At 37.2% G+C, this 20,413-nt stretch overlaps 2 protein-coding genes across 2 annotated transcripts; one reads left to right on the top strand and one right to left on the bottom strand.

The window, feature by feature from the left end:
* Positions 1-751: 751 nt before the first annotated feature.
* On the bottom strand, positions 752-8,210 carry LOC108324389 (uncharacterized). The gene is made up of 9 exons (XM_017557336.2): positions 7,987-8,210; positions 7,562-7,628; positions 2,296-2,489; positions 2,023-2,095; positions 1,849-1,929; positions 1,705-1,768; positions 1,504-1,591; positions 1,337-1,421; positions 752-838 (listed from the first exon to the last, which is right to left on the bottom strand). Exons 1-9 carry the CDS (start codon positions 8,208-8,210, stop codon positions 794-796), a joined length of 921 nt encoding a protein of 306 aa, XP_017412825.1. The 3' UTR covers positions 752-793.
* Positions 8,211-14,162: 5,952 nt separating this feature from the next.
* Positions 14,163-14,564, top strand: LOC108324390 (uncharacterized). Its single transcript, XM_017557337.1, has one exon. It carries the CDS (start codon positions 14,163-14,165, stop codon positions 14,562-14,564), a length of 402 nt encoding a protein of 133 aa, XP_017412826.1.
* Positions 14,565-20,413: the final 5,849 nt, after the last annotated feature.

The following is a 20,413-nucleotide window of genomic DNA, read 5'->3' as shown; positions in this document are numbered from 1 at the left end:
CAAGCTTAAATAATTAAACTCATTTTTTATTTTTCATGTAAATTTTGTATTTATTTTTTGTCTAAATAAATTCAGACGTCTTTTCATCTTTTGTAAACTAGAATTAAATGATTTCGCATCTTTCTCAATCATTAATGGAAAGTCATTTTTGGTTTAAAATAAATACTAAATACAAAGTAATTGTTAACAAGTGAAAATTTATTTATACATCTTTACATAACAAGTTTAAATTGACTGTCATATTTTTTAAACTGTATTACATATAACTTAATGTATAATATAATTAGGTTTCGAAACTATACGATAAATTATATGGAAAGAATTTACACAAATTAACTTACATATAAATTAATTTTAATATATGAAAAGAATCAAATTTCTTTTCAATACTCAAGAATTATTTGCTACTCCCTCTTATCCTTACTATAACACACATTTTAAAATAAATTGTTCTTTTCAAAAGAAAATTTATAATTTATGCATAACTTCATATTTGCTTTCTGTATGTACTCCTATTAAATAATATGATTACTTGTGTTTCGTAATACTGTCACAAGAATATACCAAAATTAATTTTTATTATTAGGTGTAATTATACTAGAAATGTTCTGTATTACCAACAAGCATATTACTTTTTTTTGGTTGTTTAACTTCAATCCACACAAAGAGGATCTATATTGACATTTCTATGGTCTAATTAAAAGTAAACCCATCCAACCATTAAACAATGATATTGCGATTGCAATCTGTTCTTTTTAATATCTCACTGCTTAAGGACTTCATTGTGCTCATCTTAATGTTGACTAAGGTAAGGAGAAGTATATCTGAAACCCCACAACTGCACATAAAAGAAATTGTGTAAAAATAGCAAATCATAGTTATGGTAATAGAAAAAAATAATCAAGGAAATAAAACATTTATTTTAAGATGTAAGCTTAACTGAAATATCATAATATATAATGATGTTTAACATTTTTTTTAGAAATAAAATAATAGCATAGAACAATGACACATCATTAAATAATTAAAAGCCAAATTTCATAGAAAACAATGAGGGTAAGGTTTTGTTTAACATTTTCTCTCTTTTTTTTAATAGTAATTCTTAGTTAAAAATTGAATTGTTCTGACCTTGTTTTATCCAACAATTCTCATTGTAGCCTCCTCTCTTATTCACCATTTTAGCACAAACTAATTTTATAAGATATTTCTTAGTTTAATGCCATATTAGTATACAATAATTGCATTAAGATTAAAACATATATTAAAACCAATGGTAATCATAGGCCTAAAGACAAATAATAAGTTAATTACATCAACTTCTGAAGTAAGCATTTACCTCAACGTTCTTCAATTCAAATTCTGATGTATGAGCCAAACACATGTTTCCAAATGTATCACATGGTCCACTGGTTCCAGTTAACCTTTTCAATCAAGCACAGAGATTCAATTAGTGCTACTTAGAACGTTAATAAATTACTTAAGTAACACTAATAAAGTACTTACAAATCTTCATCTAAGCATAAAGCAGAACTTCCACCACCACCAAATGCAACCAAATCATTCAAACATAAGTAATAATACCTGTTCACACCTACAACCATCGTATCAAATTAAAATCGATTAAAACTGTCAGTATTATATTTTTGTTATATATATAAACTTAATTAAATAAAAATGAATGATGTTACTTGTAAGAAGTCTTACCAGTAGGTCGAAAAAGCCTTGGTTGACCATATACAGTTGTAAATACAAAAGTTTGATTTGTCCCCTGTAACCACAGAAACAGAACAAAATGAATATATGTAAGGATGTTAGCAATAACTGAAGAAAAAGAAAAGATTATGGTACTTGATATTTTCTCTTGAAAGTAGGTTGCAAGGGACAATCTACCAGCCCACCAAACACTGCTCCTTTTGTATCTCCAACAATCTAAATGTTTTGGCAAATACAATAACAGAAGAATACATTAATCTGCAGTGAGTGAATGAACAGCATCATTCAGCTCATCAAAGATTGACATACCAGCAAAGCAGGACCAGAAAGTTTAGCACTGTTGCGAACAAGTGTCCTAAGTGATATGCCATGTTTCATGGAACTGCCCTTCATTCAAACAACTCGTGTTAAATCCATATTTCAAATGTTAAATATGTTTTAATTCTTAAATTTGTAAAATTAAAATTCGTTTTTTTTTAATTTTGATTTATTTTATTTTTATAATTTTAGAAGTAGATGAATATACAAATGAATTCTAATTTTAAATCAAATTATTAAACTAAAAAGGAGAAAATTAATTACCTGTAAAGTAGAACCCTCTGACAGCCTTTTGTTGTATTAGGGAGGCAGGAGTCAAAAAATTGATTCAACTGAGGAGAAATGAAAGTAGAATGATTATTGAAATTGGGAGTTTCTGGAGAATGGTGTTCATAGAATTCTTCTGAAACTTGAGAACTGCTTCTGCTCTTTCTTGAGGCCTCATCTTTCTCGCCATCCTTTTTAGAATTGATAAAATCCTTTTGTCAAATGTTAAATAAAGCACTCATTTTTATAATTTATAATTTATTATTATTATAAAAATATTATTACTTCATATATTCAATACTGTATTAATAAAAATCGATAAAATATCTTAAACTATTATATATAAATCGTGTCAAATAGATATACTTAATACAAAATAAAATATTAGTGTATGTTAGTATAACAGGGAAAAACAAAGTTGGTGATATAGGTAACCTAATTTCCAAATGAATGAAAGTTGTGAAGAGGGCATGCAAGAACTGCAATTGAAGCTTTGACCACTCATGATTCTATCTTTCTTTCTAATGAGTTAGGTTGATAACTTTTTATGGGATAGTTCTTTTAGTAGATAATTTGAAATGTTTGGTAACAAAATATAACTTTTTGATAATTTCTTTTGACATAAATTTTAGAATTTATAAAAGAAATTTTAAATTATACAAATTTCAAATTTTAAGCAAGAATTTCAAATTCTTCTTACTCCTTCTACTCTTCAACATGTAGGTTCGGTTTTACCAATATTTCAAAAATCTAAATTTTTTTCGATTCAAATCGAATTAACTCACATTTAAAAACGACAATACGGGTTGGTTCAAATTTCTTTCATGTTATAACATCTAAAATAATATCATAATGTTAGATTTTAATAACCTTATTTTTTTAATTAAATTAATAAAAATAATAAATTTTTCTATTTTTTTTTAACTCTGGGACGATGTCAATTCAATCTTCTCGTTTTAAATTGTTTTAAATGAGTCCTCAATTTTCAAAATGTAATATAATTTGACCCTTTCGATTAATATAGAACTTATCACGTTAACTTAATGTCACGTATATAACTTTTTTGAATTTTTTAATTTTTTTTCTTAAAAAACTTCTCACGTGTCAAATGAATATCTGTCACGTCACGTAAAAAAATAGTGTAACGTGACAATGGTACATGTTATTGTTGGAAAAAATGTCATGTCAAAAGATATTAATTTAGTTCTTTTATTTATATTTGATCTTACTTTAGTTCTATTTTTTTTTAAATTGAAGCAATTTTATCTCTTTCTTTTATATATATATATATATATATATATATATATATATATATATATATATATAATGATATTTTCATTAAAACTGATATTTGTATTAAATACTTTTTACAATATTAAATTTATATTATATATTGAACTTTATTTAAATTTTGTTTTAAATATTTATATATTAATAAATTTTATACAAATGTTATAGTTAGTTTAAAAATATCAATATTATAAGTACAAATATAAAATTTTAAAATATTTTTATAACAAATTAAAATAAATTTATTTAAAATTTAAATAAAATTGAATTTAAAATATTAATTTAATTAAACCTAATCTTAGTAAAAATATTAATAAAAATATAAATTTTAATAAAAAAATCATTAAAATAATTATAACACGAGGTGACAAAATAGGCCAACTCAGTCAGTTTAAATAAAGTTCAATGTAAAATATAAATTTAGATAAACTTAATATTGTTAAAAATATTTTTAATAAGATTAAGTATATTTAAATTAATATTTTATGTTAAATTTTATTTAAATTTTGTTTTCAAATTTTAAATATATTTATTTTAAATTTTTATAAAACTATTTTAAAATTTAATATTTCAATTTATAATATTTTTATTTTTAAACAAACTCTAACATTTGTATAGAAATTATTAATATATAATATTTAAAATAAAATTTAAATAAAGTTCAATGTAAAATATAAATTTAATATTACCATTATTAACATTAATTATTTTTGACATCTTATTTAATATTAGCATTTGAAAATATCATTATATATCTATATAAAAGTTAAATTTAGTTTTAATTTGAAAAGTGATGAAATTAAAAGATTAAGGTGAGACCAATTAAATAAAATGATTAAATTAAAATTTTTGACATGACAGTGAGTGTAACTGTCATTGTCATTGTCATTGTCATTGTCATGTCAAACTAACTCTACTACGTGACAAAATCTTCATTTGACACGTGATAATTTTTTTAAATAATTTAAAAAAAAAATCACAATATAACATGTGACATTGAATTAACGTCATCATATCTACGTTAACAGAATTAAATTATATCACATTTTTAAAATTAAGGATTTAATTGAGACAAATAAAAGGACCGAATTAAAATTTTTGTACAAACATCAAATTCATCCAATAATTGTAATTTTTTTTTTCATGCCAATCACATTGCTCTCTCTAAAATCATACTATTTTGACATCTCCATTTACTAATCTAGAAACACAAAACCGATATGAGTAGGCATCCCAATACAAATTGCAAACAACATTTATATTTATCTCCTAATGAACAATTTAAACAGAAGAAATGCAGATTAATAAAAGTAGCAGGAAGAAACAAAACCTGAGTATGGTTGGTGGAGGTCTTAGAAGATTGACGAAATAAAGAAGAAAAATAGTGTTTGAATTTCTCTTTCAAAGATTTGACTTTTGGTAGAGACTGAAATGAAAGGAAATCAAAGCAAGAAATGGTGTGAGTTTCATCAAGGTTTTGCCCCATTGCATCAAAATTGAAAAACAAAGTTGATAAACACCAAATGATATCATTCATCTTTTATAGACTCTCATTTTTTTTTTTTCATGTGTCAATGAAAGGTAATTTCGGATTAGATTATCATCCTAATCGGATTATAAGAAAAACCATCATAATCATTTTCATTTTAAAATGTTACTAAATATCATATCTGTACCACTTCTCAATCTACTTATCATAACTTTATTACAAATATTAATGAAAATATTAATTGCTAAGTATTACTACATTAAATTTATTTTTAATTATAAACAAAAAAATTGACTTTATTTTGAATAATGATGCAGTGACACACAATATCATAAAAAAATAAACTTGTGTAATTTTTTAAATAATAATAATAATAATAATGTTAAATGAATATAAAAAAATTATGTGTTAAAATATATTTTTCTTTTATTTTTGAAAAACTAACTTGAATTTTATAACTCATGTGTTGTTGTAAACATAACTGTGTCATACAGTTGCCGTGTGATCATGTATACCATATATACTTCTTTGTTTTGATTCTTTCAATACAAGAGATATATTCCTCTCTTATTCTCTGTCCCACTCTATGGTATTAGGCTTTTGCACTAAAGTAGGCAAATATGCCTCTAATATTACCAAAATGGGCAAATTCAAACCATATTACGAAAATGGGGAAGTCGTGGGGGTCCAAACGACTTCAATTGAAGAAGTTGTGCCCCCTGCACGACTTCACACTGTTGATATGAACAGTGTTGAAGTCGTGCACCCCAAAAACGACTTCTGACGATGGTAATCGATTACAACGTAACGGTAATCGATTACAGAGTGTTGAAATCGTGACCACCCTACACGACGCCCGGGCGCGAGCTTCTCGCAAAAACTGGCGCCCGACGCCTCTCTTTTAGCTGGACGAGCGTCTTCTCGTGCGTCTTCGCTGGACGAGCGTCCACTTCTGCTTGCAGGACGAGCGTCCACTGCGCGCGTCTTTGCTGGACGAGCGTCCTCTTCTGCTCGCTTGACGAGCGTTCACTGCTCGCTCAGAGCGCAGAGTGCTTCTTGCTACACAATCAAGCTGGTAATCGATTACTGAAATGTCGTAATCGATTACCAGTACGTTTTCTGCCTGGTCACCATTTCAACACTCTGTAATCGATTACCAAATCAATGTAATCGATTACAGGACCCAGAAGTCGTTTTTGGGGTGCACGACTTCAACACTGTACCTATGAACAGTGTGAAGTCGTGCAGGGGGGCACGACTTCTTCTTTTGAAGTCGTTTTGGCCCCCCACGACTTCACTTTCGGTCAAATTTTGCCTATTTTGGTAATAAAGAAGGCATATTTGCCTACTTTGGTGCAAAAGCCCTGGTATTATCAATACTTTTCTCTGCATATTCATAAACTCTGATTGCGTTAACAGTGGTATCAGGAGCACAGGTTCAAAACCTGATGGATCAACTCTAGACGACCAAGAAGATGGTATCAGGAGCACAGGTTCATTAAATATTATTTTCTAAATTATACATTATTAATTTTTAAAATAATCTTTATTATGAATCATGTGAGGACTTATAAAATGGAGTATTAAAATTTATAGGTGTTTTAAAATAATGAGACCAAATATTTTAATGTTAAAATAATTTAATAATATAAATTTTCTTAAATACGTCTCATTATCTAAAACACTTACCATCTTCCTATAACTCCCTTTCTAGATTTCTTCTTCCTTCTCTCTAAACTTTCTAACTCTTTAGTCTTTTCTTTGCCAATCAAGAAGTATATAGGAGATCATCTTTCTAACTCTTTAGTCTTTTCTTTGCCAATCAAGAAGTATATAGGAGATCATGACGGTGATATCTTCAACTTCATCTGATTGGTTTTCTAAAAAGAGTAAGTTAGTTTCTACTCTTTTCTTAAGTTGAACTTTTTTCATGCAAGTGAGAAGATTATCTGATTGTATGTATAATCCTAGCGTTTCTGTGTGTTCTTTAATGATCATTGATTCTAATGGTCTACTTGAATCAAAATTTCACAGATTGTAGGTATAAATAAAGTTTTTTTAAACTGAGGCACGAATAGTTGCTTTCTAAAGTTGCTTGAGCTTTCCCAACCCAGATAAGGCAAACTGTTTCGGTTTAATTGGGGTCTGAGGTTGTCCGTCTTCAATCCTATCCTCTTCTGCCTGCAGATATGACCTTCACTATGCCAATCCGTTCGTCCAGTGTTTAAGTTGTCCTCCCGGCCAGGGGTGGTCTTGCAGAAAAAACTACCCCTTATGTATTCTGATTGTAATTTGGAATAAGATGATTTTACCTGAACATTAATATTGTATTTATTGACCTCATAATTGTCCAGCCCATTAATTATATTAATTAATACAATATATTTGTGCAATATAATCTGCCAATCACCCATAAATACCATATATTTGCCTTTGATATGATCATTAAATATATTAACTGGCCATTAATGACATTCATCTTACCTGGCTCGTGATCACTGGATTACCTGTTGGTGCGGATGACACTCCCCTCAAACGGTCGGCTACCCGACTATAGTACACAAACTAATAATTTATTTAATTTAGTGTTAAGGAGTATGAATGTAGGTTAGAAAAGCTGTGAGTTTTATGTTTGAATGAATATGTTAACCGTTGTGATGATTGTTGAGTGATGTTAGTGTATTGATGAATGACTGTTGTTTATTAAAGTATATGATTTTGAATATGTAATTGCATAAATCTTTAGGAAAATGATACTTGAACAACTTCATTTGACAACATTTAGACACGGGACACGTGTCTAAATGTGAGCGGTCCACGTTTTTAATGAAAAAGCTGTTCAAATCTAACGTGGCAAGGGCCGGGCAGGGGTTAGAAGTTGCGTTTGAAATTTGAAATTCATTTCCAACATTGTAGAGATAGAAGCGGCGCGAACATTCAGAGGGAGGCTGTGACGTAGAGAGAGAGACCGAGAGTTGGAGAAAGGGGGTTCGAGCGAGAGAGAGACGGAGTGCTTGCCGGAGTGCCGGCGGACAACGTTGAAGGCCGTGTCAGAGATATTCAACCCGTCCAGCCGGTTCCGTTTCACGGCCGCCGCAGCTCCGACGTCGACCGCTCGAAGCGAACACGTCATCGTGTTCCGTCCGTTCCGGCCCAGCGACTTAGGGGCGCGTTCAAGGTGTCGCTTCGTCCTAACTGCTCCGGCCCTGTCCCGGAGTGCCGCCGGAGCATCGTCGGAGTGTCGCCGGAGTGTGGACTGTTCGGTGGACCAAAAAGAGGGGTTTTCCGGGTTGTCAGTCCCACCCACACCTTAGGCAATCGTCTCTGTTCCAACCGCCACACGTCGTCTTCACTCAAGGTTGGTTTTTTTTTTGTTTTTTCAGTGGAATGAATGTTTAATACATGGATGATGTTGTTTGTGGATGGATTTGGTTATGTATGATACGTCTCCTAAGTGGATTTTGTTGTGTTACTGATTTGTATACATGTTCTTTGGTTAATCTTACATTGTTGTTGTAATTTTGTTGGATTGGTAGTCATGGATTGCACAAAAGAAGAAGGTTACAAGAATGTAAGTATATTTAATATTATCAAAACTTATAACTTTCTTTGAAAATAGGGTATGATGGTTTTATTGTTTGAAAATTGTCAGGCCTCGTTTTAAGCACCCCAAACCCCACCTGTTTAATCATAATTAAATGCACCAAAACCCTGCTCAGATGCATTAAAAACGCACTTAGAAAACCCTCTGAGCGGACGCCATGTGTCAATAAAAGAGAATCAGAAAATCAGTTAGTGGGATATAGGTGTCAGCAGGAGAATGGACGTTCGTTTTTAAACAAAACAGAACCTTCTGAAATCCGCGTCACTCTTCTGCATGCACCTTCTTCTTCCCAAAATTTCTGACTTTCCATTTCTCCTCCTTCTCTCTAGAATACTCTCCCTTCTCTCTACTGATACTCACCCTTTCTCTTCTCCGTTCATCATTCAGAGACCGTAGGAACACTCCCGGCGTCTCAAGCTTCACTTTGAACTGAACACATTTGAACTCTGAAACTGGTAAGTTTATCTTCTTCGTCGAACGTCCTTCTGTCCCATGCAAAGCCAAATTCTGGTTGCATGAAGGGTTAAATTCTGAGTATTTCTTGATTTTTATGGTTAGATTTAGTTGGAAGAATTAAGTGATCTGTGAGGGTAGAAAGTTGTAAGCGGTCGAACCAAAAACCTTGAGTTTAGGACATTCACCACTGATCCAGGTAAGGGAAGCTTATTCAATTTAATTCATATGTTTTATGTGTGTGCATGGACGTTTTTGGTGTTGCATGCAGTATGATTTATGTTATTGGATTTTGATACATGATTATAAGTGTGAACTGAAGTATGTTGAATATGAGATATACTATGATATGATTATTTGGAAGTATGGGATGTATATGTTGAAAAATGAGTAAATGGAATTGAATCTGTAAATCTGAACTTCCCTATGATAACGTACGTTCGTCATTGAACGGTTCTTGACCGTTCGGTGTTGTTATTAAACTTCTTTGAAATTGAATTCTCTCATTTGGAAATAATTCTAGTTGAGGACGAACACCCTCTTATATTAGTCCTACGTTTGAGCGTTCGACCAAACGTAGATATCCTGAATGTGTTGTGTGAGGAATTGAGAAGCTTGAAAATATACGTTCGGACACTTAGTCGTTTGGTTAAAAAACGTAACCTTACCATCTCGTCATATATAAATTCCCATTTCTATTATTTTGAATCAGCGATGGGTCTCGACCCAAAGCGTACGTTACGAGTGGCACTTGGTCTTATACCGAACGCTCGTCCTTGTATTTAATTATCAAACGGGTGTAAATAGCGTTCGTCCAAATATTTCAGTAAATGCGTATTACCGCGTTCGGTCATTGATTGGCAGTCGGTTTCTGTCAGGCCTCAAAAAACGTGCATCCACGTGGCAGCAGGAGAGCGCGCCACCTCAGCAGTACACATGGCCGACAACAGTGCCCGACACCTACTGCCGAACGCCAGCTGTCGCACGCCCAACTGAGTCAGAGCACAGTGGGAACGTGCGTCCGGTGTAGTGGATTACACGTGTCTCCCTGAGAGTGGACGTCCGGCATCTACAGTCAGAGTGAACGTCCGTCCGGCATGGGCAGTCAGGAAGAACGTGCGTCGACGGTAGTGGAAGACGCGTGGCAACTGTATAGTGGTCGACCGTCCGTTATGGGCTGTCAGAGAAGCGGCGGAGTGCGATGCCAGCGCAACTGCCAGAGTGGGCGTGCGTCCGGCAGCAAGTGGGAACTCTGAACATATTCCCCACTCACTCTGCACGTCCCTCTCTTTACTTCAATTTCTGAGAAGCTAAAATTCTCTCCTCCTTCTCTCTACACTCTCTGCACCCTTCTCTCTCTAAAGAACCACCACTACATCTCCTCCGATCAGTATCTCCGGCACAGCTGAAGGACGCTCGGCGTAAGACTCCAGAAGGACGTTCGGTTCGTTAAAACTGAACCGGTAAGTCCTTTCCTTCCTCTCTGACGTTCGTTCTTCGTGCATGCAAACTCAATTCTGAGTTGTGCGTTCGTTATTTTCTTTGAGTAGAGAAGTTCTGAGTTTGACCTTGGGGTTCGTCTGAATAGTGGATTAACGAGCGTTGGCGATAAGGATTTGAGTGGAGAGCGTGTGTGTGCGTCTGTGAACGTTCGTTCATTTCCGGGTAAGGGAAGCTTACTTAATTTAACTGTTTGGATGTATGTGTGTATGTGAACGTTCGTTATTTTACTGTATAAGGATAATGCATGATGGACGATATGAATGATGATATTAACGTTCGTTATTTCACTGTATGATGTTGCTGTGGTTGATTTCATGAACGTTCGTTTTTATGGAATGAGAATGATATATGACTAAGTTACATATTATGCATGAGATGTTGGATAAAATGAGATATATGAAATTTGAGATTTTGGGTTGATATGAACGAATGAGATGAATATGATTTTATGAGAAATGAACCTTCCATGAGACATTGTACGTTCGTTCTGGACGGTCATTGACCGTTCGGTTTTTCTTTAGTAATATGGTTGAAATGTTGATTCTGTCATTTGACTAAATCTGTGGTTGAGGACGAGCGTCCTCATCCTAGAATGCACTGTTTGAGCGTTCGGTTTGACACTGTTGAATCTTGTACGTTTGATAAACTTCTTTCTTTTTGTACTTGTATATATATATATATATATATATATATATATATATATATATATGAAACAGTGCATATTTCGTTCGTATTACTTCTTCAAAACTCCCTTAGTTTATTTTCAAGATCTATCAATCTAAGTTATTGAACGTTCGGTCTTACACCTGACGTTCGTCCAGAATAGCATTCGGTCTCACACCGGACGATCGTACTGGAAAGCGTTCGGTCTTACACTGAACGTACGCTTAGAGTGACGTTCGGTTTCACACCGAGCGTTCGCTATAAATGAGGCTCGGTCTTAAACCGAGCGCTCGCTCAAATTGGTGCTCGGTCTCACACTGAGCGTCCGTCCTAATAGTGCTCGGTTTTGAAATGAGCGTTCGTCCTAATAGTGCTCGGTTTTGAAATGAGCGTTCGTCCTAATAGTGCTCGGTTTTGAAATGAGCGTTCGTCCTAATAGTGCTCGGTTTTGAAATGAGCGTTCGTCCTAATAGTGCTCGGTATTATTTTGAGCGCTCGTTCTCTTTTTCCACAAAATAGCGTTCGTCCAATGAACAGTACCATACTTGGCCATTTCCTGAACGTAACTGTTTCTCTGCCGTTCGTACTTTAATACGAACGAGCGTTCTTTTAGTCTCGCTCACAGCGTTCGTTCTCGTTTCTTTGGAGATAGAACGTTCGGTTTTTGATGCTTTCCCCATTAAGATGAAAATGATTATGAATTGATGAATAGTGAATGATGAACAGTATCTGAGATGAAATGAAAGTTATGAATATTGAACGAGCGTTCCAGGTAGGAACGACTCTTGGAAATTATTGGAATTGTCAAGTATGACTGTGGGAAGTTAATGTTGGCTGTTCGATCCTGATGTTCCGTGAGTGCTCGTCCTCAAGTAGAGGACGCACGTCATGTGTGGGAACGGCAGGAGGTCGTCGTCCTTAGAGGTACTTTGGACGAGCGTACTAACCTCGGGTGGCAGCTGATGAGGATGCCAGTTACCACACCACCCGGGTGCGCGAACGCCTGTAACTATGCAGATTTCATACAGTCCGGACAGTCAGTCGTGTTGAGTTTTATTTTGTACGTGCGTTAAATTATGTGATGTATGATGAATGCATACGTTGATATGTATGTGTGAAATGAACTGTTTGCTGGAATTTATATGTTGATGCATGAGTTAAATTACGTAAGCTTACCCTTTCGTTTTCCTTGTGTTGTCCTTTGTTCTTGTACGTCCGTCTTGTCATTGCAATGATCATCCGTGTGGATGTGAGCAGAGGGAGACGAGCGTTTGGAAGAGTTGCTGGAAGAAGAGAATCTGGTAGATGTGGAAGTGAAGACCGAGCAGTGAGACCGCTCGGCCAGTAGTGTAGTTGTTGAATTGAGTGGTCGTTCGACCATCCCTTGTATTCGTTTAAGTTGATTTCGACCGTTCGGTATTTGTCTTGTGTAAACCGTTCGGTCAGGTTTCTTGTACGTTCGGTTTTATTTTGTAAACTCTTGTGTGGATGTGCAACTTTGCGCGCTCGTCCTTAGCTATTGAACAGTACTCAAGGACGTTCGTCCTTGAGCGTTCGTTCGTTCTAAATTTTAATTTTCTTCATTTTGTTTTTAGTGGAAAACTGTTTGAATTATTATTAAATGTGATTTTCTAAATTTATAGCTTTGACTGTATTTTTGGGATGTCACATTAGTGGTATCAGAGCAGTTTTGTTCCTTAAGGAACACTGTAGGTTGTGAGAATACTATGCTTGTGCTGTGTGCTCAATAATTGTTTGATGGGTTGTTCTAAACTCTTTAAGCTTGGCTAACGTTCGTTTTCTCTACTTATCAGAGAGAACTAATGGCATCGAGACCACACCCTCAACCTATCGAGCGCGATTCGTCTGACCATATCAGACTACTGGAATCCGTAATAAAGGCACTTCAGCAGCTGAACGCTGCTCTGGTACAGCAAAACATGGCCGCCCTGCAGAGTTTAGAGGCTATAAGAGCACACTCTGAAACTACCCAAAGACAGCTGATGGAGATCATAGAAATCACTAGGAACATTATCGGAGCATTCACTTCCTCTAGGGATCATAGGACCGAGTTGAGTTTGGAGTGTTTCCGCCAACATCATCCAGCTAAATTCACTGAGAAGTGTCTCCCTGATGAGGTGGATAGGACTCAAGTATTAGAGAAGAGTGTGACGGGATTGGAACAGCACAAGGAGCAACAACAACAGACAATAAGAGGAGCCATATCTTCAAGGAACAATGATAATCTAAGGAGGACACCTTACGATCGTTCAGTATTACCAAATGCCTCTGGTGGGTTGCTGTCACGATATTTGGTGACTGCTGGTCGGTCTGGACAGAAAAAGGCCGTAAAATGTTTTCAATGTGGAGGACCCCATTTCAAGTCAGTCTGTCCTCAATTAACTGGAGGGAAGTATTGCGACTGCTGTAGAAGAAGAGGTCACTGGGAAAACGAGTGTTATATGGGCGGACAAGCAGGCAATAAGACCACCAAATGCTGGGAGAATGCAACAAGGAAGGGGTGGACGAACGCAGATTGTTAGTAGAATGTATGCGATCAAGAGCACCGAAGCTGTCACTTCAGGTACATTCGTCACCAATATCTGTTTTTATTATTTGGAAAGCCATGTTTGTATGTTGTATGATTCGGGGGCAATACACTCCTTCATTTCGAAGGCGTGCGTTGGGGAATTGGGTATAGTCGAACGCGAGATGCAGTTCGACTTGGTAGTGTCAACCCCAGCGGCTGGTGAGGTTAGGACGTCTACAGTATGCTTCAAATGTCCTATCGAGAGTGAAGGGTGTAGTTATAAGGTGAATCTCATCTGTCTACCCTTAAAGGAATTAGAAGTGATCTTAGGAATGGATTACCTGACCGTCAATCGCATTCTCATTGACTGTGGGGCAAAGGAATTGGTGTTCCCGGACACGTATGAAGTAGAACCATCCGTGATGCTCGGTCAACTAAAGGAAGACATCGTGGATGTCGCTAGTTGGTTTCTGATCATGACGCATTCGGACGAACGATTTGAAAGTTTGAGTCACGAGCGATCGTCCAGTAAACTGAATGGAGGACGATCAGTCGTGGATGAATTCCTGGACGTATTTCCTGATGAAGTGCCTGGATTACCTCCTCCGCGCGAAGTGCAATCTACTATCGACTTAGTGTCGAACACTGGATCCAACTCTATTGTACCCTATCAGATGTCGCCAAGAGAGTTAGCTGAACTCAAGGAGCAGATTGAAGAGTTGATGGATAAGTAGTTTATCAGATCAATCTAAACATTTCAACACTGGAACAGTCAGGAATTATGATTTCGTATGGGTAAGAATGGGTCGACTGACGAAGAGTACTCTTTTCCTAGCAGTCAATCTGAAGATGTCAATGACGAACCTGGCTAAGCTTTACATCAAGGAGATCATTCATCTACATGGAGTTCCGTCTAGCATTTTTCAGACCGAGACACGAGGTTTACTTCTCGGTTTTGGCAATCATTATAAAGTGAGCTCGGTAGCAAACTTCAAATGAGTTCGGCCCATCATCCTCAGACAGACGGTCAGTCCGAGAGAACCATTCAGACGCTTGAAGACTTATTGAGGACGTGTGTCCTAGATCACATGGGCGTCTGGGATGAAGTCTTGCCTTTAGTGGAGTTCACCTACAACAACAGTTTTCAAGCCAACATAGGAATGGCTCCTTTTGAAGCTCTGTACGGGAGGAAGTACAGAACGCCTTTGTGTTGGGTTCAGGAAAGAGAAAAGGTGTTAACAGGACCAGAACTCATTCGGCAGACGACTGAGAAGGTGAAGTTGATTCAAGAAAGGTTGAAGACGTCCAGGAGTGGAAAGAAATCCTACGCTGACAAGAGGAGAAGACCCTTGGAGTTCGATGCAGGAGATCATGTTTTCCTTAGACTACATCCGACCACTGGTGTAGGGAGAGCTATCCGACCAAAGAAGTTGTCTCCCAAGTTTGTCGAACCTTATCAAATCTTGAGGAAGATTGGGCCAGTTGCGTACGAGTTGTCTTTGCCGCCTCAGTTATCAAACTTGCATACAGTCTTTCATGTTTCTCAACTCCAGAAGTACGTATTCGACCCTTCTCATGTATTGGAGTTGGAAGATATTCGTCTTCGTCAAGATCGTACGTTGGAGATGCAGCCGGTACGCATTGAAGACAGTGACACCAAATACTACAGAAGAAAAGCAGTCAGATTGGTAAAAATAGTGTGGGACGAGAAGACAGGAGACTCTACGTGGGAAGTGGAAGATGCCATTAAGGATTTGTATCCCCATCTGTTCGAGACTCAGTCCTAATTTTCGAGGACGAAAATTTTTGTAGTTGGGGGAATGTCAGGGCCTCGAAAAACGTGCGTCCATGTGGCATCCACGTGGCAGCAGGAGAGCGCGCCACCTCAGCAGTACACATGGCCGACAACAGTGCCCGACACCCACTGCCGAACGCCAGCTGTCGCACGCCCAACTGAGTCAGAGCACAGTGGGAACGTGCGTCCGGTGTAGTGGATTACACGTGTCTCCCTGAGAGTGGACGTCCGGCATCTACAGTCAGAGTGAACGTCCGTCCGGCATGGGCAGTCAGGAAGAACGTGCGTCGACGGTAGTGGAAGACGCGTGGCAACTGTACAGTGGTCGATCGTCCGTTATGGGCTGTCAGAGAAGCGGCGGAGTGCGATGCCAGCGCAACTGCCAGAGTGGGCGTGCGTCCGGCAGCAAGTGGGAACTCTGAACATATTCCCCACTCACTCTGCACGTCCCTCTCTTTACTTCAATTTCTGAGAAGCTAAAATTCTCTCCTCCTTCTCTCTACACTCTCTGCACCCTTCTCTCTCTAAAGAACCACCACTGCATCTCCTCCGATCAGTATCTCCGGCACAGCTGAAGGACGCTCGGCGTAAGACTCCAGAAGGACGTTCGGTTCGTTAAAACTGAACCGGTAAGTCCTTTCCTTCCTTTCTGACGTTCGTTCTTCGTGCATGCAAACTCAATTCTGAGTTGTGCGTTCGTTATTTTCTTTGAGTAGAGAAGTTCTGAGTTTGACCTTGGGGTTCGTCTGAATAGTGGATTAACGAGCGTTGGCGATAAGGATTTGAGTGGAGAGCGTCTGTGTGCGTCTGTGAACGTTCGTTCATTTCCGGGTAAGGGAAGCTTACTTAACTTAACTGTTTGGATGTATGTGTGTATGTGAACGTTCGTTATTTTACTGTATAAGGATAATGCATGATGGACGATATGAATGATGATATTAACGTTCGTTATTTCACTGTATGATGTTGCTGTGGTTGATTTCATGAACGTTCGTTTTTATGGAATGAGAATGATATATGACTAAGTTACATATTATGCATGAGATGTTGGATAAAATGAGATATATGAAATTTGAGATTTTGGGTTGATATGAACGAATGAGATGAATATGATTTTATGAGAAATGAACCTTCCATGAGACATTGTACGTTCGTTCTGGACGGTCATTGACCGTTCGGTTTTTCTTTAGTAATATGGTTGAAATGTTGATTCTGTCATTTGACTAAATCTGTGGTTGAGGACGAGCGTCCTCATCCTAGAATGCACTGTTTGAGCGTTCGGTTTGGCACTGTTGAATCTTGTACGTTTGATAAACTTCTTTCTTTTTGTACTTGTATATATATATATATATATATATATATATATATATATATATATATATATATATATATATATATATATATATATATATATATATATATATATATATATATATATATATATATGAAACAGTGCATATTTCGTTCGTATTACTTCTTCAAAACTCCCTTAGTTTATTTTAGAGATCTATCAATCTGAGTTATTGAACGTTCGGTCTTACACCTGACGTTCGTCCAGAATAGCATTCGGTCTCACACCGGACGATCGTACTGGAAAGCGTTCGGTCTTACACTGAACGTACGCTTAGAGTGACGTTCGGTTTCACACCGAGCGTTCGCTATAAATGAGGCTCGGTCTTAAACCGAGCGCTCACTCAAATTGGTGCTCGATCTCACAATGAGCGTCCGTCCTAATAGTGCTCGGTTTTGAAATGAGTGTTCGACCTAATAGTGCTCGGTTTTGAAATGAGCGTTCGTCCTAATAGTGCTCGGTTTTGAAATGAGCGTTCGTCCTAATAGTGCTCGGTTTTGAAATGAGCGTTCGTCCTAATAGTGCTCGGTTTTGAAATGAGCGTTCGTCCTAATAGTGCTCGGTATTATTTTGAGCGCTCGTTCTCTTTTTCCACAAAATAGCGTTCGTCCAATGAACAGTACCATACTTGGCCATTTCCTGAACGTAACTGTTTCTCTGCCGTTCGTACTTTAATACGAACGAGCGTTCTTTTAGTCTCGCTCACAGCGTTCGTTCTCGTTTCTTTGGAGATAGAACGTTCGGTTTTTGATGCTTTCCCCATTAAGATGAAAATGATTATGAATTGATGAATAGTGAATGATGAACATTATCTGAGATGAAATGAAAGTTATGAATATTGAACGAGCGTTCCAGGTAGGAACGACTCTTGGAAATTATTGGAATTGTCAAGTATGACTGTGGGAAGTTAATGTTGGCTGTTCGATCCTGATGTTCCGTGAGTGCTCGTCCTCAAGTAGAGGACGCACGTCATGTGTGGGAACGGCAGGAGGTCGTCGTCCTTAGAGGTACTTTGGACGAGCGTACTAACCTCGGGTGGCAGCTGATGAGGATGCCAGTTACCACACCACCCGGGTGCGCGAACGCCTGTAACTATGCAGATTTCATACAGTCCGGACAGTCAGTCGTGTTGAGTTTTATTTTGTACGTGCGTTAAATTATGTGATGTATGATGAATGCATACGTTGATATGTATGTGTGAAATGAACTGTTTGCTGGAATTTATATGTTGATGCATGAGTTAAATTACGTAAGCTTACCCTTTCGTTTTCCTTGTGTTGTCCTTTGTTCTTGTACGTCCGTCTTGTCATTGCAATGATCATCCGTGTGGATGTGAGCAGAGGGAGACGAGCGTTTGGAAGAGTTGCTGGAAGAAGAGAATCTGGTAGATGTGGAAGTGAAGACCGAGCAGTGAGACCGCTCGGCCAGTAGTGTAGTTGTTGAATTGAGTGGTCGTTCGACCATCCCTTGTATTCGTTTAAGTTGATTTCGACTGTTCGGTATTTGTCTTGTGTAAACCGTTCGGTCAGGTTTCTTGTACGTTCGGTTTTATTTTGTAAACTCTTGTGTGGACGTGCGGCTTTGCGCGCTCGTCCTTAGCTATTGAACAGTACTCAAGGACGTTCGTCCTTGAGCGTTCGTTCGTTCTAAATTTTAATTTTCTTCATTTTGTTTTTAGTGGAAAACTGTTTGAATTATTATTAAATGTGATTTTCTAAATTTATAGCTTTGACTGTATTTTTGGGATGTCACAGTTTCCCTAAGTGAATTGATCTCGGCATATTTCTTTATTCGTCTGGTGGTGTTTATATCCATTTGAATTCGGCCTAGAGCCTTTATACTTAAATTATTCTGAGTATTGGTTTGATCGGACTAGAGTCAGTTCATTTAACTGATTCAAGTGGTAATGACGGTCGTCAAATAATATGTGTCGGCTTTATTCTCCTCAGAAACGAGTCTTTCTCGGTCTCGTCTTTAACGTTCATCCTCATTATGAAGAGGGCTGAACGCTCGTCATTTTATGAAATTGGATCTAAAGGTGAAAATGATATTAAGGTGAAAAATTATAAAGAATGAACAGGATAAGAGATGAAATGTTGATTGTGGATTTTGAACGAGCGTTCCAAGGAGGAACGACTCTTGGATGAAAGTTGGAATTGTAAAGTATGAATGTGGGCAAAGCTTAGCTGGCGGTTCATCCTGATGTTCCGTGAGTGCTCGTTCTCAGGTAGAGAAGAGTACGTCATGTGTGGGAACGACAGGAGGTCCTAGTCCATAAATGTAACTTGGACGGAACGGACTAACCTCAGGTAGTATCTGATGAGAATTCTAGTTACTCCACCTGGGTGCACGAACGTCGTAGCTACACAGAATTCATACAGTCCGGACAGTCAATCTAGTATCAGGAATTGGATTGAGTTACAAAATTGATTGAACGATATGTTGGAATGTATTTAATATGTTGATGTGTTATGAAATGCATGTTATTACTTGAATTAAATTCAATAAGCTTACCCTTACGCCCGTCTTGTCTTGCAATGATCATCCTTGTGGATGTGAGCAGATGGAGAGGCGCTGCTTGAGGAGGCGCTCGAAGATGTAGTATTAGAGGAAGAAAACCTCGTGGAGGTTGAAGTGAAGGCTGAACAGTAGGACGTTCGGTTATATGTTAGTTTAGTTAGATTAGAGTACCTTATTAGAGCGATCCCTTCCCCTTTTGATTTAATTGACCGTTCGGTATTTTCTGTTTTGTAAACCGTTCGGTTAGGTATGCTTAGGTCGAGTGTTGTTATTGTATTTTACTTCTTGTAAGGCCGTTCGGCCAAACCTTATTCTGGTTTAGTATTAAGACTGATTTGGTTTATCATTAATTGTAATTGATTCTATTATATGGTGTTTACTGTATTTTTGGGATGTTACAAAAATGAATTGTAGTTGCGGTTGCGGGCATGGAGTGACACAAAACCGATAGTGGACCTTAATTCTATACTACGCCAAAGTGATAGGACACGTATCGATGGATTCTTTCTCCTTGTGGCTGACCTTCTTTTTCCTGTAACCAGTCTCTGTTTCTCCTCCCTCCTTGGATTGATCTCTCTTGTTCCTAGGAAAAAAACCGATCCTCTCCTCCCTTTTTCGTAACCTTTAGTAAGTGCGTTCCCGCCCCCTTTCTTGGTGAGTCTCCCCTTTTCTGTAAAATCCTCTTCTCCCAGCATCGAGAGTGTTGTAGTGGTGTAGCAGGCTTTACAGATGGAATCTGTACAGAGGTGCAAGATGGGCACTCATGTATGACAACCCAAAAGTGAAAGTGCCAGCAAAAAAAATGATTCTCTCTTTCAGAAACCCATACTCAGCCAAAAAATATTCTCTTCTTGCAGAAACCCATACTATGAGTGGACATTTTCGGAGGACGGTTAATGGCAGACATTTTTGGCAGT

The sequence above is a fragment of the Vigna angularis genome, chromosome 3 (genome assembly GCF_016808095.1).
Source record: "Vigna angularis cultivar LongXiaoDou No.4 chromosome 3, ASM1680809v1, whole genome shotgun sequence".
NCBI classification, from domain to species: Eukaryota; Viridiplantae; Streptophyta; class Magnoliopsida; order Fabales; family Fabaceae; genus Vigna; species Vigna angularis.
This window is presented reverse-complemented; position numbering and strand designations above follow the sequence as displayed.

What these genes read in the sequence shown, in the direction of transcription:
- LOC108324389 (XM_017557336.2), bottom strand. Translation starts at nt 8,210, where the DNA reads ATGACGTGTTCGCTTCGAGCGGTCGACGTCGGAGCTGCGGCGGCCGTG. An exon ending in AAGGCTTTTTCGACCTACTG is followed by an intron (nt 1,592 to 1,704) that starts GTAAGACTTCTT and finishes CGATGGTTGTAG; the next exon opens with GTGTGAACAGGTATTATTAC. An exon ending in TTGAATTGAAGAACGTTGAG is followed by an intron (nt 839 to 1,336) that starts GTAAATGCTTAC and finishes TTTTATGTGCAG; the next exon opens with TTGTGGGGTTTCAGATATAC.
- LOC108324390 (XM_017557337.1), top strand. Translation starts at nt 14,163, where the DNA reads ATGGATTACCTGACCGTCAATCGCATTCTCATTGACTGTGGGGCAAAG.